Source organism: Neodiprion pinetum, chromosome 3, assembly GCF_021155775.2.
Source record: "Neodiprion pinetum isolate iyNeoPine1 chromosome 3, iyNeoPine1.2, whole genome shotgun sequence".
Taxonomy (NCBI): domain Eukaryota; kingdom Metazoa; phylum Arthropoda; class Insecta; order Hymenoptera; family Diprionidae; genus Neodiprion; species Neodiprion pinetum.
In genome coordinates, this window is record NC_060234.1 from 5,555,892 (window position 1) to 5,579,552 (window position 23,661).

The 23,661-nt window shown below is 38.9% G+C and overlaps 1 protein-coding gene across 1 annotated transcript in view; it reads left to right on the top strand.

Moving 5' to 3' along the window:
• Window positions 1-23,661, top strand: part of LOC124215660 (uncharacterized) — a 124,663-nt gene that overhangs the window by 86,898 nt on the left and 14,104 nt on the right. The window contains exon 3 of the mRNA XM_046619318.2: window positions 20,256-20,426. Within this exon, the coding sequence (XP_046475274.1) occupies window positions 20,256-20,426 (171 nt within the window). The remainder of the gene's footprint in view (window positions 1-20,255; window positions 20,427-23,661) is intronic.

A 23,661-nucleotide genomic window follows, 5' to 3' on the forward strand; every position in this document is an offset into this window, starting at 1 on the left:
GAAAACGTTGGACGAAACGTATTTTTGCTTTCAGTTATTTCAAGGCTTACGCACGTCCTTGGTTCTCAAGTTTATTACGCAAATTAAATTCAACTTTGTCCTCATTTATTATTAACAATAATCGACGTGTAACATTACCAAGAGAATCCCTTTTTTGTACAATTGTAGATTCTGTAAATTTTAAACTCTGACCAATATCAAGTTTGGATACTAACTAAAATCGAATTGTTTCATTGAAATAAGGATTTATACGTTTGAAATGAACTTTACGTTAGAAAAAATTTGTTTACCAATTGCTGATAATCCGAATCAACTGAAACAGATTTTTGAATCCCTTTAGTTTCGTCCTTTTATATTTCACTCAAGATTGTGTAAAATGGCTACTCATTCGTTAAATATTTTGCACATCCATCAAGCTTTAAATCGTGGGAAATAACGATAACACCAAAATTCGTTGACACTCGAAGTTCAAATTCACATTATTTTTCCTATCTATTACACGTGATGATTTTATATATATATATAACATATATCCGTATGATAAATTCTAATCTCAGTTCTAGGTAGTAAATAAACGTTTCGATTAGTCACAAAATAAGATATAATTGAAATACTCACATCTAAAGACACTGCACACCAGATAGTGTCATATTTTCTTACTTATTTATTATTATTCGCAATCGATACTTACTTGAGTCATCCGAATAGTCATCTGGTCACGTGCCTTTATTCGCGAATAACTGCAGTTAAATTTATCGATCGAGTGTAGTTTACAATACATTTGTACTCAAATTATTATTATTATTATTATTATTATTATACTTATTTTTTTTTTTTTAATTGTTCCAGGCGTTTTCGGTTTTGTACAATATTTTTATTTTTGGGCTTATTACCGTGTCGATTTTTATATATCAATTAATCGATCAAATTTGCGAAGGTTCGAAAATTTTCACCGAACTCAATTCGTCCGTAATCTTAAACTTTCACGTTCGAAAAAAAAGTGAAGAAAAAAAGAAAATAAATAACGTTGCACGTATTTGTTTTTTAATTCAAATTACTCGCATCTGCGGGCTATTTTGGTTTTTTTTTCTTTCGTCTTCTCTCATCATCGCGTCGTAATTTCTCCGTTCCTCCAACGCCGTTTATGTGGACATTTGCCACGTCATTTTTGAACGTGCTGACATAGACGTATCAGGTGATAAGGATCGGGGAAGGCAAATTATAGTGATGAAACACGAGTTTCAGGGGCGCCAGATACGAGGAACTGATAAGAGTCGACGTAAATGTCTGTGACTATGTATGTAATATATATGCATGCGTATTATGCAGTCTGCACGCGAAGAAATTCTCGTTATGGTATTTCCGCGTAAAACCTATAAAAACGCACAGTTTTTATGATATTTGAACTAAAGAGAAAAAAAATCGAAAAGAAAAAGAAAGAAAGTAATGAAAAACGGGAAAATTAAAATTAATATTGATATACGAGTTTTGAATGTTTATTTTTGAAATTGTGTGAAAAAAATTTGAAATCCTAACAAAACTTGATGGAGATAAAAATATTTTATCAGCAAATTGCAGAGAATATATTACTAATAAACTATTTACGTACGGATGTTTAATAGAATTTGTATTTTTCCTTACGTTGGATGGAATATTTGATTTTCAAAGCTGACGAGAGTATATTTTTTTACCTGAATTTAGAAAATTTTCGCTGCAGAACAGCGTGTATAATATAATTTCTGAAAAATCATTTCTCCTACTTCTCATTTCAAAATCGCGTAAATCCAAGGAATGAACTTTGGATTTCGGGTATAAATTTTTCGTTGAAATACACAGTTTTGTTTCCCTTTTCTTTTTTTTTTTTTTAAACCCGGAAAAGCTGTGAAACGAGATAAAGCAGCTGATACTTGAATTTGTATTATTGTAACGCGATATAAAGATTAGTCGGTATCGGTATTTCCCGAAATCAAATTCTATCGATACATAAAAAGACATAAACGAATTAGAAGTAAAAATACGTAACGGATCAATAAAATTCGCACTCAATTTCCGGGTATTTTTATTACGCTGAATCAAAAATCTGGCCTTATCTTTTATCGTAACTTTAAACAATTTTCGCTACGGCGTATATACCGGGTGTACAGTTTTAAAAAATATGCTCAAGTACGTCGGAAATTATGCATTAAATTGAATAACGTTTCGGAGAAAAGTTATTGCATATAAAAAGTGACGTCATACGAGGATTCCAGTTCCTCGGTACGGGCCTTTTGCCGGGCCCACTGAGGCCCAAATTTTGTTTCTCAAATAGATCCTTCTATTTTTTTTATTGGATTCTATTATACATCATTGAACAGTGAGTAAGTTTTATTCTTGGTAATTTTTTTTGGTTTTGGTTTTCGAACAGGCCCAAAACGTGATTCGAAGTTTTTTCGCGAAAATAATGGCGATACGTCAATCTTTCCGAGGAATTTAAAAATGAGACCGAGTTCTACGATGAACAGAATTTTTCAACATTGAAAAGTGCTTAGGCCCTTGTTTGCATTGTTCTTCAAGCATTGCTAAGCGTTTAAAAACCTCTCCGCGGTTCAGATCGGGTAACGCTAATGCCGGCGGTTCTTAAACGCTTAGCAATGTTTAAAAACAATGGAAACAAACGCCTAAACACTTTTCATTGTCGAACAATTCTGTTCGTCGTAAAAGTCGGTCTCATTTATAAATTATTCGCAAAGATTGACGTGTCGCAATTCTTTTCACAAGAAAAGTGCGAATAACGTTTCGGGCCTGTTCGAAGACGAAAACCAAGAAATGACTACAAGTAGAACTTACTCACTTTGCAATGAAAAATAGGAAAATGCAATAAAAAATTGGTGGTTCTATTCGAGAAACAAAATTTGGGCCTGAATGGGCCCAGTAGAGATCTCGGACCCAAAAACTAGGATGATCATCCGATGTCCCCTTTATATACAACGACTTTCAATTTAGTGCTTGCGTTACGATATATTTGTGCACATTTTTTTTAAATCGGACACTATATATGCATATACATATATATATATATATATATATATATATATATATATATATATATATAAATGTATGTAGGATTTAACAGTGGCGTTTAATAGATACGTGAAGATAATACAAGGTAGTGCGTCATTACCTGTGTACCTATGCGGAATAAAACGAAATTCCATGAAGCTGAAAATTGATAACAACGCGTTAAATAATCGCGCGATTTAATCCGTTGCTTCATAGTGAATTGAAAAATTTCGCATTTTACGTGTAAGGATCAAGAATATAGAAAAAAAAAAACATTGCGAATATCTAATGTAAGGAGAAATTCGATTGACCAATTCGAATAATCATTACGCAATTTTTTCTCCAGCTTATTATTATTAACATTTCGAAATCAACAAAGAAACAAGAAACGAAAATCCTACTCGGTAATGAGATTCAAATTAAATGTAAAAAAAAAAAAAAAAAAACAGGATCTCCCAATTTAGACATAATGAGAGCCATAAACGTAATTATTGTAAGCCGGATTAATAATCCATCCAATTAATTATCCACTCGCATGTTATAATTAACTCCTTCTCTCTCATTCTCTTTCTTTTTATCTCTCTCTTTTGCCTCCTTTGTCTCTCGAGTTATTCAGACAGTTTAGAATGCAAGGCTGCGTTTCGTATGTTAATAAAGATTCCAGCAAGCTTGACAGACAGACAGACGGACGAAAAACAGTTTGAGTAATTGGCAATTGGGTTTCGTCGAGTATAAGGCGAAAGTAAACGCATTTGCGAGAAACAACAAACTTTAGGATTTTCTCGTTCTTTCCTCACTCGTATTCTCGTCGTTTCCCATTCGTATCTCATTCTATCGTCTGCGGAATGATTTCTGTTCTCTTTTTTTTTTTTTTCCCCTCCTATTTTCTTTTACTAGAAAAAATAACTGACGTAGATACAGGTTCAAACATAAATTATTTGGCTTTGTTTTTCGGAGGGAAAAAAAAAAAAAAAAAAAGTAGAAAAATAAAATACCGTCACTTTGTCTGACCGAAAGATAAACCGATCGTCAAGGCCCAAAGTTCTTGCTAGTCTCAACTAAACAGGCAAACTCGAGTCCGATGATTTACGCTTCGAACCCGAGATACACTGACAATGAGATCTTCAGGTAGTAGAAACGTAAATTCCAGCCTCGTCACGACGTCCGTTTTAACGCGAGGAATATCTGACCGATAAGTACGTGAAAATTTCAGAATCGATGCCGCGTGACGCGCGATTTTCAGAAATTGTAACGTACAGTTATAGAAATTTCGGTTATAATTACATCGACGCATGAAATTTGTGTTTATCGTACTTTCGTTATTTTACATCGCGTTCGCGGAACTGTCTTCAACGCAACAACGAAGAGGACGTTATTATTCACTGCTACATTGAGAAAAATTTCATTTGTTACAGTAACTAGAAAAATTGAGTAAAATAGGTATCGTTAAAAAAAAATTGTTTGGATATTGTAACCGGAAATAAAAAATTCTCTCACAAGCGTACGCGGACAATGTTCGCGAAAAATTCAAAGTGCATAATTGACCGTAGAAATGAACTATTCGCAAATTTGACCAGAGAAAAACAATTAAAAAAAAAAAAAAAAAAAACTGCACAAACAATTGCACACACGTGACGAATATTTAAAGAGAATCGTGAGTTGAAAAGCTGCGAAAGGATTGCAAAAAATTTTCGCGATGACTTATCGAACAAAGAATACAAGAACGAGGACAACGATCGCTGGTGAAATTTTTTTTCTTCTGAATTCGGGAAACGCGTGTTCGCAAAACGACGAAAAAGAGAAAAAAAAAGAAAAAAAAATTTGGCAAATTCTGAAACGAGAGAGGAATAAAAAGAGAAAGAAAAAAAATTGATATTGAAATTGGAATTGATCGTTGATTTGCATGATGCGGTGAAAATAGAGCGATAAAAAATAAATCGATCATGGCTCGGAACTTTTGCACCACCCGCAGTGATTCGGGTCGCACGTATCGATGTACAGCTATTCACCAACGGCAGAAATGTATAACCGCAATTCGCGGACACGTGAGCGTGACTGTATCGCAATGATATACGTATACATACGTCACTCGAAAAGTTTCTTTCTCAACTATTCTTAATTGAATACACCGTTCGATCGGCGATTCGACTTCCTGTAACTACCTGATTTCCATTTATTTTTTTCTCCTGTTCGCTTACGATAAAGAAGGAAGTAAAAAAAAAAAAAAAAAGAAAGAAAGAATTTTCTTCATTCACGTTTTACTTTCAAATTGGAAAGAAGAAAAAACGAATACTCGAATACAATTGAATGAAATAAATATGGCAAGGGGGGAGGGGGGGATATTCAAAAGAATCGTTAGTCGATAAGAGGTTCGTTGATATTATATATATTCCAGACAAGAATTAATCACTTATCCTTATTGCAGACGATTCTTAATTGGTTGTAAACGTCGATTAATTGCGGTCAGCTTGGCTATACGTTATGTATCTAAAATGTGTGTATACATATATATATATATATATAGAAGGGACGCGACTGTTGACCGGAATATATATATATATATATATATATATATTTTTTCATTTCATTTCTTTCTCCTCAATCAATCTCGTTACAAAAAATTTTTTTTCTTTCATTTTACAAATTATTTAATAACGAACAAAGGACGCTGTACTCGCAACGTACGATATATAAACTTGACTCTACTACACGCGTCTAGTTGATAATACATTTAACGCATGCGTACGCATCGTGTTATACATATAGATATAACATACGTGTATGTAACAGGAACAGCGATCCCCTACACGACGGAATTTCAACACACACACACACGCGTTTATCCGGCTTTGTCCATTTGCCCCGGTCAAAGTACCCGCTCGTCGAGTGCGGAGCGATGTGTGGAATTACACACACACACGTATGAAAACGTGTGTACATGTACAGTACGACGTATATTACGCGTACATACGCAATACGTACGCTAAAACACCGGTGACAATAGGTTGTCACTGCTGATATATATACACCTGTGCCTCCCAGTTTTGTAGGTAGGAGGGTACCTCGTGTCTATTTGTTCAAAGGTAGGATAATGAGAGAGGCGAACCACGCGTGAAAAGAAAAAGTTGTCAGAAACAAAAAAACACAACCATTACGCGGTGAAATTAAATAAACGAAGACGAAAGAAGGAGAGTAATGTAATAAAGATTACGGTTGCTGTTTTTTTTTTTTTTTGTTTGCAAATCGTAGAGTTTGAAGTTTTTTAACGATCGTGAAAGAAACGTTGACGATAAAGGAGATGGTATATCGATGATTCGGTGAATTGTTGATTTTTATTGATTATGTTATATTTTTATTTCGTCGATGTATAATTCTATTAGAAAAATTGTCGAGGAACGTTGACGACGTTTCATCGGAACATGATGATCGAATATCTGGGATCTCCCGACTATGGTGAAAGGAAAACGGAAATGTGGAAAAAACTGATAATATCGTTGCGACCGTGTGCTTGCAGGGAGTTATTTGAAATTGTACTTGGTTAATTTTTAAGATTATTTATTTATTTATTTATTTATTTATTTATTTATTTATTTCGTGAAAGAATATCTCAATCAAGTTCCGTGTATGCATGGGTGATTCCGAGTACAGGACGACACAGACTTCCTTACAATAAATAACGGATTTAAACGTGTGAAACAATCGAGGAAGAGGAAATTAATAATCACTTTTTTTTTCCACGTATTATTAAAGTGTCAACCGAGATTCATTTATGTAATATAATACTTACAGAAAAAAATCGCCATTTACGTTGAGCATTTGAAAATGAATAAAAGAAAAAAAAAATAAATAAATAAATAACAAAAAAATTTACAGTCAAAAGCACACGATTTTCATGTAAATAAAACGAGACATTGGTTGGTATAAAAATCTGCAAAAAATCTCGTTCAGCGTTGTTATCGAAAATCAACGAAACAATCGAAAGAAGAAAAGGAAGACTCGGTTCAACGCCCGAACCAAGAACGATTAAGAATTGCAAAAATTAGTTAAAAATAACGTGACGAGAAGTTGTTAATTCTTGGAAAATCGATGATGCGGTCGAAACACCGCGATCGGAGTTCTAGACGGTTTTTCTACAAATGAGTCTGGCTCACCGTTTCTCGACGAAAATAAGGAGCCGGAGAAGGAGATACGGAGAAGAAACGTGAGTCTTGAATGCAGTCGCCGATCCGGCGGGCGTTCGGATCACCGGCGTGAGTACATGTGGTGAATAAGAAGAAGAAGAAGAAGAAGAAGAAGTAGAAGAAGTCGAAGAAGTCGAAGAAGACGAAGAAGAAGACGAAGTGATAGCGTAGCGACGACGCCGTTGGACGTCGGCATTTGCAACGGGTCTCCCCTCCCCACCCTCTCTCTCTTTCTCTCTCTCTCGCGGAATCGCCGCGCTGGGCGTCTGAGAGACAGAGACAGAGAGAGAGAGAGAGAGATAAAATATTAGCCGGCTAGCAGACGCGAAGAGCGACGTCTCACGATCAGTCCGTCCAGTGCCAGTGGAGTCAGTGCGTTATAGTCGGGCGTGCAGGGAGCTCGGAAAAGAGACTCGCGACGACACGCTGCAAGTTGTCGCCGATGGGACAGACGGAGGCGTTGTTTTTTTTTTACTTTTTTACTTGTTTTTTTTATTTTTAAATCCTTTTTTTTTTTTTTTACTTCTTTCTTCTCTCAATCACACGCCAACTCGCCGCATCGCCGAGCGGCGAATCGTTTTTTTGAGACTCGTCGACGAACGGGGGTGTTTTTTTTTTTTTTTTTATCTTTTACCAACGTTTCTCGAACGATAACGAGACCGGACGGCAAGAGTATCGTGCGGAACTTTTCTTCGTTGAAGGAATAATAAAACAAAAAAAAAAACAAAAACCAAACGATTGAGAAATTTGCGGAAATTTTTGTGCGGATAGAAAAGAGTTGCGAATTTTTTTTCCTTTTGCTCTTCTTTGCTGAGTGGTATACAAGTGTGACGATCGGAGAATCGAAAACGGACGAAAAAAACAATTGAATAAAAAAAAATTAAAAAAAAAAAAAAAAACACCCACACGCGTGACTAAAAATTGTGCTCCCGCGTGTAGATAATAATATTGTATATAAATATACGGTATATATTTATAACATACACGCGAATGTGCGGTGAAATAAATTTCTTGACGAAAATTTTTTTCAACCAAACCGTTCGTTTGGACGAATCGGCATTTCAGCCAGGTTGACGCGATTTTAATATAAACCGAGGATATAATTACAGTGAGAATATAATTGGGAGATTGTTTTGTATGTTTTTCTTGGGATTTGGTTTGAAAGATTTTGGATATTTTCTTTCCGTTCCGTTTCTACCGCGTTTTCCGAATCGTTGATATATCGAATTTGAAAATCAGCTGACGTCGAAATGCCGAGTCAAACGACGACGATACTGCTGAAGTGCTCGATGGTCGATGTGCCCGCCCTCAACCACGTGAAGCTAAAGTCCCTTTACGCTGTGAGTATACTAGAATACGTATACCTATGTACGTAGAACGTAGAAGAATCACACACGCGTCTTTAGCGGGTGGAAAGACCCTGAGTTAAAAAGATTGTTTGGTGAACGACAAGGTGTAATATAACCTGATTCTAAGGGATGCCCTACGAATATCGCCGATTTTATCGTTTAATCACGCGTGAATGTTTGCGTGTCCCGTGCGTGTAGCGTAACACGTTCGCGATAGAAGAAGAAAAAATTGTGTCACAAATACGTACGTACGTAATGCGGAATGCATTGAAAGCTCGAGGAAAAATATACGCGCGTGGATTCCTTGTTTGTGTGTGTGTGTGTGTGTGTGTGTCTGTGTTTATTGTAAGTATGCGAGGAGTAAAGTCGAAGCCGAGAGAAGAGCTTAGAACGTATAAACGACGTGACCTTATCACACGGTGATGTGTTTCTTTATTTTTTTTTTTTTTTTTTCGTCTCTGTTTCCACTTCTGTTCCTCTTTTTCCTAAACATTCGTATCGCTTGTACGGATTCGTGGGTTTGTTTTTTTTGTTTTTTTTTTTTCATTTTGTTTTCAAGACACGGTCGTAGAACACGATCCCTTTGTTTTCTGGCTCGTTCGTTACTACCGCCAATGTTTCGGGGGGGGGGGGGAATAAACTCATTCGGTAAAGCTTGACGGAGCAATTGATTACCGATTAACCGAAGGCGGTTGAAACTACCAGCGAGTAACGATTTTTAAATAGAATTCACGATACAGGAACCGCGGTGATTAAAATTATCCGGAAGCAGTTTGTATAATCGTGGGTAAAGCGATCGATGATCTATCGGTAATCACAAGTCAAACGATCGTCCGACTCATCGATTGACAACACGTCGTCTCAGAGTCCAATCGACGCGAAACGATTTTTCCTGGGGAAAAAAAATTCCTTTCAATTCGACAAGTGACGTCTGAAAATTGGAACGGCAATGACTGATTACCGATTTCCGTTAACCGATAAACTCTTTATTTTCCGACCCTGAGACGGGCTGAAGTTTTTATGGAAAATGACAATAGAGAAACGCCTCCGTTGTTGGAGGAGGTGGAACAACCGAGGAATAAACGAGCTAGTCTAAATATACGAAGACCCGTTACTCGGTGTACTGTATACGCTTTTTGAAACCAACGAAGAAGAAAATAGTAGAATAAAGAGAGATAGTTGCGTGGGGGATTTAGGGCTGCGAGAAGAGCGTTAACCCCTCGTGTTATGCTCTCTTCTCTTTACTCTAGCCTTCTACTCCACTCTGTGTGTTAAATACACACGTGCTACATACTCGTGACAGCTGATTGTGAGACTCGGTGGGTCTACGTATACGTACGTATGCGTGTATGTACACGTATGCATGTACGTCGAGACGAGTTACGAGAGAGAGGCTATCATCTACTTTATTACGTGATGCAGGGAAGGCAATTATTGTTTTGTGCAACGATCACGACGGTCTTTGTGAATTATTGCCACGCGTTTGTGCTCAGCTCATGCAACGAACGTTACTTTTTCTTTTTATCCCCGATTTGAACTATTAGATAAAGCTAGAAGTAGAATAAAAAACTTGTAAAATTTTACGTAAATATCGTTGAATCGTGAACGGATTACTTCGATTTGGCGACGTGTCGCTCATGCAAATGGTTTGATATAGATGAGAAAATTGGAAACCCGGTGCTGATTCTTGGGTCATGGCTGACTTGTGGTTTCTTTGTTTAAGGAGAACTTTATCTGAAATTGATGAATTTACGTAACCGTTTGTAATTCGGTTTGCCAATTATACCGACACAATCCATCGTCGCGATTATCATCGTCAGGTGTTGCCGCTGCCAAGTTTTCCCTGCAGGGTAAAATTTCACCAACGATTTCACCGAGGCTTCCATTAACGGAGTCTGAACCGTCATTCGAGAGCCGATGAAATCGTTGCGAATCTTTTTTCAAGGTTCAAAAAAACCATCGCAACTCTCGACCATCATCACTTATCGCCATGCTCGATGTAACGAACTCTTCGCGAAGAAAATAAAGTCTTAAACACCCGTGATTTGTGTATTTCATAGAAATGACAAACCCAACGATCGTGAAACGTCAGTCACCTGAATCCGTGCAAACCGATAACTAAAAACTTGTTATCGTTAAGTCACCTTATCTTATACCGCAGTGACAAAGCAAATAGAAAATGAGAGTCGAGAGCTCTTTTACCTTGCGGTCGCTTAATCTTCGCTACGGACATTTCCAGTCTGATGGTTGCTGGTCCCAAGGGTGCGGGAGATTTGACTGTGACAGACGGAAAGAGAGAAACATAGAAAAACCATCACGACCATTCGCATAATAAATCCGTTCCTTCTGCTCCGGCAGTTGATCCAATCAAACTGACCATCGTCATAAAGCACGAGAAAATAAGGTTGAAAAATCGAGTCATGGTCTCCGGTGTATCTGTTCGATCGCTGCCAACCTGTGTCCAACTTTTTTCCTCCATTTTCTTTTCTTTTTTTTTTTTTCTTTAGCACCACTGATCTCGGTCTCTGTACTAATTCTTGGCCTCAACGCTGCGGCACGATCTCTCTCTTTCTCTCTATTCATCTTTTTCTCCGATACAGTGAGAAGAGTCCAAGACCATACAGTGTTGTGCCCTCTGAATACTCGTGCTGCCCTCTATATCTCTCTTTTCTCTTTCTCCTTCTCTCCAGGCCTGGACCGGGTACTCCCGAAGGCTGTGAAAGTTTATCTCGTGAACGTCTTGCCCGAGCTTCGCCCATATATAACCCCCCCCCCCCAGTCTCTTCGCTTCGGTGCAGGCGACGGAAATGGGATTCACTTTGTATTTTCACCGTGTACCCACTGACTGGCATTAAAATTACCGGTAAAAACTACTGCACGGTGATTCGAGCTACCCTCGATACTCAAACGGGCTTTGAACTCCTCTGCCTTCCAGCCATCGAGTTGACCCGTTTGTAAATGAAGAAAAAAAAGAAAAAGAAAAAAAAAAGAAAAAAGGAATCGACGCAAAACCCGTGCGGGAAATTGACGTGGGATTGAGAACGAGATGCAGCTGCGCCTCGTTACAAGTCACAACGATCCTTGCACACCGATCCGTGGATCATGGATCACAAGAGAGCGAGAACAGCTTCGCTAGGTCTCTCGCTTCTTGATGATCAATTGACCAAAGCAACGAACAGTTGGACAGTTGGATGTGTGTTTCTATGTTTGCCTTGGATTTCAATCAGTCTCAATTATTCGACGTGTTGCAGTCACAGCTTTGTCAATAATTTTAATCAGGGAACGTCGCGTTGTCGTCTAACGGTATCTCCGTCTTAACGCTTTTTACAACCCTGTTCAAACGGCATTCTAGCCGTGATCATGATCGCGATCCAATGATCAGGGGGAGAAGGAGGGCGTGAAAACGCGAAAGAAGTTCTCGACGCTGATGAAAGCGATATAAGAAAGTAGCCATGCATGGTAGCTTCATTATTTTATCTCTTTGTCTCTCTCTCTCTCTCTCTCTCTCTAGCAACTCCAAAGACGATCACTCTTGACGTCTGCCTCCTTACGGTACGTGTGTACCTACTCGACTTGTGCATGTTCACGGTCAGTCCCTCAATTTCTATTCAACTTTCGACCGCGATTCCTTTCTACCAGCCAGTCCATTAGCCAGACGAATTGTTTACCCATTTCCATTGCCCACTTTTCAAATTTTCGTTTCCCTCTTGACTGTCATCTTCACCCGCGATGCAAAATCATTTCAAACACGACCGTTGCATTCCCTGTGAAATCTTCGAAACACACAACGATTCACAAAGTATCCAAGAAACTGATCTGTAAAGTCATTTGAATCCTTCTTCGAAGTAATTCCATAAAAGCTCGGATCACGTAAACATCGGTATTATACAAACCAAAGAAAGTCGTGATATGAAAAATTTACTCGCAATTATACTAATCAACAAGCACGGTTCAACGGTACAGTCCATCAGTGCCACATTCGCTTCAAATTCCAGTATCAAATGTTTATTCGTCGTCAGTTAATAATTTTTCCCGCTAACTGTAACATAATTACGAAACTTTCCTCAACGTCGACGGATCGGAATGACTAAGCTTTTCCAGCGCAGCTGGATCTTACAAATCCGACATTTTTATTCCATCGCGATTTCGTGCCTCGATCCTGAGTCTTGGATACTGAGACTTGGTCTTGGCCTTCGAATCTCGGCAGGTGTCGTCGGCTGGCATCTGCGTTGACCTGAACGCCGGGCGGCCCTTTGGCCATCGGATACCTTGGACATCGTGCATCCAGAGTGGATATCGAGGAGGTTTTGGGGGCCGTTCTCTGGTCTCCATAATCGCTCCTGGATCACCTGCCGGTCCAATCTGTAGGCCAGGTGCTCGTGCCGACGTTGAAAAAGAAGAACAGGATGAAGACTAGGGTGGGGAAAGTATTGTGGTGAATAATGGTTGTGGGATCGAACACTTATACCTGCAGCCTGCAGGTTCCAAGCAGCTCGGTGATGTGCGGGATCGGTTTTCCTAACCTTACAAAAGACCCCCTTAAACGTAGGAAACCTGAGAAGGGATTGTTGTCGAAAAACTCGGTTGATCAAGATGCTTGCTTGTCAAACGTTCGTGCATCATCGTGACTGTACTTCGTTCCGAGGAGAAAAAAAAAAAAAAAAAAAAAAAAAAAAAACACACGATGTTATCATTCTTTCGATTCGAATATTACGTTCGAAGGCAGTATTGAAAACACGTTGCAGTTGTGTGCAATTTATAAAGTATACAAAAAAATTTTTAAAAAACTTTATAAATTGTTAATCAAAAATATGACAAGTTTTACATTTAATCGTTATTTCAGCAAAGAAACTCGAGCCTCGCTAAACAAGAACAATTTTCATTCGAAGGTTAAACAGCAATTATAATTATACACTTGAGCATCTGTTCTGAAACACTTGAAACAATATTGAAGAGCTAGTTTCATTCAGAAAAAATTTCCGTCTGTATATTTCTCTGCGGAATTTTGAAATCGGTTTATAATTTCAACAGTCTTTTACACTTTTTCAAATTCTCATTTCTTCGAGCATGAATTAGAGTTTGATAGCTTTTGCCCAAGTTTTTGACGAGTCGTGATTGACACGGAAATTTTACCCGAATGTTCTTACACTGAAAAAAATTCATTTATTAGAGTAACTAGAAAAATTCAGTAAAAAAACAGATATCGTTAAAAAAAAAAAACTGCTTGAATACTGTTGGAATTATGAAAAACGAGATACGCGTAACCATTTTGCGCTATTGTCGATCCTTTTTTGGTTATTGCAACGCAAAATCAGTTTCCGAGGTTTACTGTATTTTTTTTTAATTAAACAAGGCTTTGACGTTAATTTATTGTTGCACAAGCATTAAATTTTCGCAACAGTATAGTAACGTATACTAGACTTTCCGGTAACAGCTATAAAACTAATTTTCACTTTCTACCTAGACCTACGATTTTTCGATTGTGGTAAAAAATGAAAATAGTTAAGGAAATTTTTCTCAGTGTATCTCACATGAACTAAGATGTCACAAAAGCTTACTTGTTGAGTATATAAAAATTTGATCAACTCTCGGCGTGAATAGAGTCTCGATGAAATCGCGTGATTGGATTAAGAAACCCGGTTGGTTTTCAGGATTGCGATACTGAAAATAAAGAAATCGGCACTGCCGAAAGAGCAGAGCTATCGCTGCTGCCTGAACATACATGGCACCCGGTTTAGGGCAGCGTAGGAAAATAGAAGCCAGCTTCGCAAGGACTGCACAAAGGTGGCTCCTTTTGAGTTCCGGTCTGATTATCGCGAAACTCTCCTCAACCGTGAAACTCTGCACGGGTATCGCGTTAGGTACGCATTGACCATTGCACGGGTGTCGTGAATGCGTTTACCGTAATTCGCCTACGTTGTTATTCAGTCGAAACAGCGAACCTCGTGACGTTATAATCGAAAAACAAGCGTATGAAATTTTTGAGTAATGGAAAGTAGCGAATTTTCTGAATTCCGTGTAACGCGATTACTCAGTAGACGGCCATCAATTGCGAAACGGATATCTTTGAAGGCGAGAGTTAATTTTATTTTATCTTTTTTACTCTTACAACCACTGCAAGATTAAAAGCGACACGCGGACTGTGCGAATCGAAATTTGAGAGTGGGATGTATTTACTGTGTCGCAAAACTCGTCGTGTCGTGTGTACTTCGCGTTTTCGCAACTGTATCTTACAGCTGTGATCTGTGTACAATACGCACAGAAATTATCGTACAGTCAAAGACAGAGAGACAGAGAGAGAGAGAGAGAGAGAGAGATCGTTCCCACTCGACAAGGTCGCGCCATTATGACTCGGTCGACTCCTTTTACTTTCTGCATTCGAATCTCTGCAGATCTCTTTTGCTTGTAATTCCTCTACGTGGGATGTACGTCGTATACTTTACGGCATTCACGTTTTTTCTACTGTAATATACACATGCAACTCCCGTGCAGCCGTGGACTCCGTGATACCAAGAATGTGTAATATTACAGCCGTGTACAGACCGGTGAAAAAATTTGACGAAAACAAAATGATGTTGTAACTCAAGGTCCGAAATACGAAACTGATATTAATTCACTTTAATTTTATCGACGATATTAGAAGACGAAAATTCAAACGAACAGAATTTAGATTTCAATTTATAATCATTTTTCAAAAGGATCGCAAGGTTGTATTTCTTTTTTTCTTTCTTATTCTTATTCTTATTATATATCAAAAGATCGAATTTTCAGATATCTGATTTTCCTGAATATAGGCTGATTTAGATTGTCTATCCAAACGAAATCTAATTATTCAATGAATACAACCTAACTTAGTAAATAATAATAATCCATGTAAATGATTTTGCGTGTAACGATTTTGTCACAAATGTAAGAGCTGCAGAATAAAATTCATCTCGGGCAGCTTGTAGAAAATTTATTTACAAACAAATTTAGCTGTGATACGTGCTTTTAGTAACAAAAAAAAAAAAAAAAAAAAAGATTACAATAATCACGTAACTGCTGTGACGAAAACTCATCAAACGTATTATCCAGCTTTTATTTTTGGGTTATTAATTTTTTTCTACAATCACGATTCGTTCGTTCGTTGAATTTTATTCAACTGACTTTGTAAAAAAAAAAAATTTCAACCTCCGTGTTAGAATAATTTTTTAGATTCGACTGTACACATTATGCAGAAATCGTTGCTGCGGCCGGTTTTGCCGGTTATATAAAGAGCTCGGAATCCGAGGATCGAATCCTTGGCGTGAGCAAGGGTTTGATTGGTCGTTTCGAAGCCGCTGCTTTTCGTTTAGCACGTGTGTGGGTATCGTTAGTTCCTCGAACTTCGGCCTTGGCGTTAAAAATATTTTTTTATCTTTTTTATTTATTTATTTTTTTTTTATTCCAAAGACCGAGAAAATTTACGGTTGAAAGAAGCCCACGATCCGGTATTCCGAGTTTATACTAAAATTGCCGCGTTTCCTGCCCTCGCTGATCTATCGATCGTTCGATCATTGCTCGAATATATATATACATGATCAGTTACGGAAATTAATTTGGAACGGAATTACGGAGAAAGGAGAAAAAAGTAAGCCCGGAAAAGGAGAAAAAGTCATCCGTGATCAGCCGGCAACCTTGCGGATTCTGTTCCTTGGCCCGAAGCGTTTAAGGCAGCAGAGCCCGCATTTTAAACTCGCGATTTTTCGCCGCTTCGACTGCTGCCGAGTCTTAAATGGTTCAGATACTCGCCCACGCGTTGTTACGAAATTGTTGAAAAAAAAAGAGGAGGGGGAGGGGGGGGGGGGGGGGGGGGGAGGAGGCAAAAAAGAACGAGTGGAAAAAACTTCGGGCACTCTCGGACTTCCCACTTAAAGCAATTTGTCACAACTTTCAAGAAATGTGTCAATTTCTTTGAGCCTCGTTTGTCAACGCGAACGAAAAAAAAAAAAAAAAAATAATATAAAAAATCACTTCACCGATCAGTTTTAAATCTCGTCGACGTTGCGGAATTGCGTAAGGAAATTCCGATCGCATGCGTGCATTGGTTTTCAATATTGCAGAGTAACAAAATTCTGAATATATAAATCGTTGAGTCAAGGCCGCTTTGAACAGAGGAACTGACAAAATTCGTTTCGATAAGAGCAGATATTTCTTGCTAAACAAGCTGAAAAAAAAAAAAAAATTGGATCGCGAACGAATGAAGATAAGATCTGAAAATTTATTAAAGAAACGATTGTAAACGGTTGAATAAATTCGACTTGAATTCTTGTCCCACTTTTTTTCTCGATTCCAAACATTAGCCCGGAATCTGAAATTATTTCAATTTTTCATACGACATATCGATGACCGATTATCGCAATTCAAGTGTGACCCAGAAATAAGAATACCGTTATCAATAAAGCCTAACCTATCGATCGGTGATCGATACAGCTAGTGAATAAACCAGGGCGACGTACGGAAGGTGGCGGGTTTATAAAAGTGGGGGTGAGAGAAAAGTGAAAAATAAGAAATTTAAAACTTATCGAACCGAGGCAAAGAATTGCAAGATAGCGCGACGCATCGTCTTGGTGTTATTGTGCATTGCGACATGTCATTGCGCGAAGGAAGGCAGAAATAATCGGTGTCGTTCGATATCAGTTCTCAGCCGATCGCGTGTTAACGAGCTCGTAATTAAAGTGCGAAAAGAATACATTCCTTAACGACCGTATTACGCAACGCGAGTTTATATGTCCGTGGATATAAATATACGAACATACGTAGATTATACGTATTTGAAAACACGGGTGGACTAAACCTGTTGCATAAGTGAAACGTAATATCCCAATGCCAACAATAACTACCGTTAAAATTTGCATCCTATGCAAGAATCGCGACGCAGCGGTTAGATATGGTTAGGAAGAAATTTAAGGTCAAACAAATTATCTCCGAATGCGTCTGCTTTGGTGGTAACAGGGAGAAAATAGCACCGATAAACAAGGTAAAAAGTTGAAAAACGTTTCACCCCCATTATTGACAATTTACTCGGTTTTATTTATCAGCGAAGGTAACGGATGATCGTATGAAAATATCGAGTGATGATTCAGTTTGATGAAATGTTAAAATCGGGATACGTGAAAGGAAAGAAAAAAAAAAAAAAGAAAAAACAATAAGAAAAATGGATGTGACAATTTTCATTTATTTCTTTCTTAACGAAGGCGAATATACTGAAAGCAAAATGCAAATTTGTAATAATAATTCACATGAATATTAAAAAAATGTGGTCGCATTATATTTACAACTTTCCGTTGGAAAGTAAATATTTTTCACTTAACGAAACTGCACAGGTTAATTAATTACTCTTAGAATACGATAGCAATTTAAGTTCTGGTTGGGTGGAAGTAAGGAGAAAATTTGGCTAACGATTTTGAAATTCTATAAGAAATTGAACGTGAATCACTGAAACTAACAAAAAAAGAAAAAGAAAACGAATAGAATCCGCGTTGTTGGGTTTAAAAATCTCGGATTTGTTTACGACGTATTAAATTCGTATAACTCGTGCCATGTTATAAACGAGGAATCAAGATACAGTCGTTAAACACACCAACACGCGGTGGGAAAGACTTGGTTACGTATACAGACGTACTTGTGTATATAATACATGTACGGTACCAACGTCTGGAAGATAAGCCATAGATAGCGAATGCACGTATCGAATCGATTATATATGTCATGCGGTATCAATACACAATAAGTAAACAATCGAACCTAAGACGAAAAGTATCCGCAAAACGTTGGAAATCATTAATTTTACGAAGCAGCAATCGGTTAATTTTTTATACCATTTTTTCACATGCTATGCATTTATTCGTCGTGTATTATTTAATCTTTGTTTAAAAACAAGGTCCGTGCATCCAGTCTCGTCACCTTTCAACTCTGGGTAGAGAAAACAATTTTTATGCCTAGGCATAGAGGCAAGCTGAAACAAGAGATAAAAGAAAATCCCAGGAAACATTATCGAGATAATTTGTACAGCAGTTCTGTGACCCGACGAAAACCGCGATAATTATTATCGTATAGAGTGAGTCAGAGCGTCGCAAAGGGAGGAAAGGCGTCAGCTAAAGCCCGGATTTAAGCGCGAAGTTTGAACAAAGTTGAGAAAAATCCCTTAATTTTAAATTTCCCCATCACGCGCGAAAGATGAATTTAGAATCGAAACGGAAATCGATCGAGATCACGCGGTAAGTAACTTTTACTTGTTACACATGCGTGCTAACTATTTGCTATTCAATGACCCGTGTTACAAGAGTGCATATACGTATGTAATACATGTATGCATATACCTATAATAGGTATGCGATGCAGGCACAGATACAGATTATAGGTATTTACTGCTGCCTGGAGGAAAGTGCACAGCGGTTTGAAAATTTACTGATGCAAGTCGGGGAATGCAGTCAAGTTAGATAGCGAGCATTCCGTTTCAACCCTCTAACTGCACCAGCAGAATCCCAAGCACGAGGCTTTGGTTATCTCTTCTTCTTATTTTCTTTTGTCTATTTTCTTTTCTTTTCTTTTTTTCGTCTGCTCGAATCGCTGCGAAATAAATAGGAGAGTCGTGCAAGCCAGACTGCACGCGGACTTGGCGAATCGCAACCATTTGTTGATAAATTTTTTTTTTTTCTACAACAGACCGACTAATTCCTTGTTAGATTCTTGGGTCACTTTGATTTGAATTTTTTTGTTTCCAGCAGTAAAGAAAAAAAAGAAAAAATGACCGATTCTAGCGAACATTGATGAAAGCAGGAATTGAGGAAATTGTGACGAAGAAAAGTGAATAGATTCGATAATTTTTGTCCTGTTTCTTCGATTTGGAAGCAGTATTGAATTTTTCTTCGCTTCTATCTTAAGGATGAACATTCAACACAGTGATATTCAGCTTACAGTTAATTGTACTCAAGATCAACTTTCTCAGCACCTGATGATCCCTTAACTTGTTGCTCTACCAATTACCAATATTTACGCCGAACTGGTTAGCGTTATGTATAATCGAACTCTGCTCGGAGAACCAGAGCGTTGGTAACTTGGAAGTGAACTTGTTCCGTAGTCCGGAGTATCGTATAAGTGTAAACGAAGAATCATTGCACTTAGTCCCGGTTCAAATTGCACTCCGCGCATCGCAGCTCGGTTTTGGTATCGTTGTTTTGTAACGGTGAGACAATGCGAGCGATAATGATGCGCTGTTGAATCTATTGTCAGAGGAAAATAAGCGCCTGTGCGATGTCCTACCGGAAAATCGTGTAAGCCGCAAGCTTATACCTGACGCGAAACAATGACACGCAACGACGCGTTATTACATTATACGCGAATAGACGTTAATTCGCGGAATATGCGTGTATCAATTCACACTGTAAATCTGACATATCGAGTCATGTGCAATGTAGTGCAATATGATGATAAGTTGGAACGTTGCAGTTTCGAAAATAAGTTGCTGATTCGACGCGGTAAATCCAGACCAGCTTATACCGCGACCCAGATAATTAGGCATCGACCCGCGTTACGTATTACCGCAGAAAGTACTCTACGAAGTACGAGCCACCGTTTTACGATTGATAAAATCCACGCGATAGTCATCCTCGGTTTTTCGTGTCATCCACACACTCATCCAGGATTATTCCCGTTCGATTTACAGAGTCCGGGAGCCTTGCACAAGGATGTTGGCGGCGGCGGGACGAAGGCAGGAAGCAAAACCATCGTTGGGGTCGGGGGTGGAGGCGTTGGATCCGCAACTCTCACCTCCTTGTCGTCCATCAACAACTCGGCCAACCAAAGCCGAACGAAACACAACTCGGTGCCCCACGAGGTAAGCCATGTCTCAATTTCGAACGGAGAAGAAAGGTGTACCATTGATTCAGGGGTTGAACTCTTTCTTTCGAACGACGTCGAAAGCGTGTTAACGAAACGTCGTTGAAGTGTGTTCCAAAGCCATTTGACGGGCGAGGTTGGAATTATTTTTTTAATTGTGCGGAAACACGGAGTCACCGAAGTGTTCCAGAGCCATTTGTTACGGGTACATTTATCAAATTCATCAAGTCGTGGTTAAAAGTCATTCCAAGCCTCTTAAATCCACACATTTGCTTCGAAGTCTTGATCGAATCGCTGGTACTCAGATGGAAACGGAAAAGTTCCAAACCTTTCCAATGAAACGTTCAAGTCTACGAGTCCAAGAAGGATGTGAAAAAAAGTGTTCAGGAAAAAGAAGCTGTCAGTCTATATGAAACGCTTGGGTTTAAACGTACTTGCCCTGTTCCCAAGCGGAAAACGAGCGCGGCGTATATAATCTAGGAAATTTTCGTCAAGGTTCACGGCGCTGTTTATACAAGTTGAGTTAACTTTAGACCTGGTGACGGGTTCGAGGGCTTGAGAATATTTGGAAAGATTCTAATCAGCGTCAAGAGAGTTGGTTAGAAGCGGCCTCGGTATCGTTTTTTGAGCATCGTAGAACTAGGAGTTTTTAGAATATGAGAAAAGAATAGAAAACAAAGAGGAGAAAACGTTCTATGAAACGGAATTCTTGTTTTTTTTTTTTTCTTTCTTTCTTTCACGAGCTCTGCTAAGTAGGTGCCCACGTACGAGAGGAGTGACAATAGTCACACAACGGGACGTATTGCAAAGTAACGTGATTTCAGCCACAGCGCTACGCCTAGCCGAATAACTGGCCAGAAGTCGACTTCGTTACGCCGTCTCTATTATACATATAATATACCAATTACATATCAGCTTGCGTAAGTCAGCCTTTTTCTCTTACCACTTGACGTACTCTTGTACCTACATTATGTACTTGTGTTGCAACGATTCCGCGCAGCTACTTTGTTACGTGACCCACGCATGCGAACCAAATCCGACCAGTGTGTGCAATAATTTTGCACTTTGTTGTCGTATTGGCTATTCGTTCGATCCAATCTTCGTCAGCTGTGTTTTATTGCCCGTGTGTCTGCAACGGGTTTAGAAAGTATCTTGTATCTCACCGTCTTGTCGGTCAGCTGTTTCTACTGCGGTTCGTTTTCCTGCGAAAATTCGCAAGGAGGAACGGAACGTTTATAGAAACACCGAGATTCCGCACTATTGGAAAGGATTCCTGGCGGATCAGGACATTCGAATAACGCTCCTTCCACGAAACGTTGATCATTGGATGAAAAACACTTGCTTTGATCATCCTTGGACAAGAATAACGAGAGATAGAGAGAATGAGAGGATGAGATTACGTGACGGTTATCAGAGGGGCGGGAGGTAGGGGGGTAGGGGAGAGGGGGGCAATTAGCGATGTAGCTCTTGAGAAACTTGCCTTGGTACGAACGTTCCATCATATAGCGTAACGTCGTCGTCTACAAGAAGTATCATTCCCTCATACTTAGCCTCTCTTTACAGCTCCGCGATCCTTTGTTCTTATTTTCCTATAATTATCCAACGATGGCGAACTATTATACGAGCTACGGTGGTTAAAGATGTTGCCGTGGATGTATAGACTCGTGTCACAGGCTTAGAAGGCAGAGAAAACGAGTGTTAATTTTTATGGATTCAGGCGTAGGCCTGAGGCGCGGATGTAGGCAGATTGAAGCGAGGAGCCGGCTCTCGTTTTCGCTCAGTTTAACGAGCATTAGCCCACATTACGGGAGTGTTGGTACCTGAAGGTGTGTGCCACTTGTACGAGCTGTGACACTGACTGTGGCGCGGACAATGAGTGGCCTGGCCCGACATTGACCTGAGAAATTGATTGCTACGAAGGAGTGATTCTCACTATATACGGCACGGGCACGCAGCATTTCCTTTACCAAGTGTCACTGACCGGTGTTACCGTTCGCGTTACAGCTCTTGGATAATATAATCCATCGACAGAAGTATTTCGGCAAAGTACGGCGATATTATCGTCTTCGTCGAGTGTGGAAATCGACTATCAATCGGCACCAGGAAACTGGGACGTACACACGAAACTGTTTGAATATTGTTGGAATTATGAAAAACGAGGTACGCGTAACCATTTTGCACAATCGTCGATCCTTTTTTTGCTAATTGCAACGCAAAATCAGTTTCTGAGGTTTACTCTACTTTTTTACTCAAATAAGGCTTCAACGTCAATTTATTGTTGCACTAGCATTAAATTTTCGCAACAGTTGCAAGAATATCTAGCAACAGTGATCGTAATGAGAAAGAATAGTAACGGATACTAGACTTTCCGGTAACAGCTAGAAAACTAATTTTCATTTTATACCTAGAACTATATTTTTCGATTGTGGTAAAAAATGAAAATAGTTAAGGACTCAGCGGTAACCGGAACTCAAAATTTCTCTCAGTGTACGTACTTGTGGTGCGAAATAAACGTTCATGGATTTAGAGAGTCTTCGGTTCTGCACGAGAACTCAAGGTCGTCAACAGCTTCATCACCTCGGTGTAACGTGCTGCCGGTTGAATTGTCCTCGGTACTCATGTTCTTATCTTTCGTTATTGTACACTCGCAGACCGTTTAGAATTGCGGCCTGTCCGCGGCTCTTCGTGCCTTTCGCAATGCTCGCCAAGAGGAAGGATCTAGTTTCTGTTCGCGGAAAGAAAGTTGAAAGTGTAATGATCGCTGATGCCATTATCGCCGTTCCTCCGCTGCGATTACTCCTCTGCCATGGCCCACCTTCGTACGCACTATCATCGTCGTTATCATCATCATCCAGGACGGATTACCAGTTACGGAAGAAAATTTCAAATGGTTTTAGTTGTCTCTGTGATCATACCAATCGGAATCATTCGGAGATTTTTGAACGATAAGAATAAAAATAAAATTTAGCATTCATTCTGAATTACGACGATTTGAAAAAGTTACTTGCTGCACTCGAAGTGATTATGTGGAATTTTCATTCCATCCATTTGATGTTTCCGAGAACAGGACTGTTTTTTTTATACCTTTTTCCAAGAGAAATTCTATTCCACCACATCTAAAACGATTTCGAAATATTCACGGTTCAAGAAACTCATTGAGTGGTTCTTTTAACCGGTGCCGAAGAATAATTTCCCAGACATCGTTGTGCCGTCGGTGAAAATTGCTTCGCCTT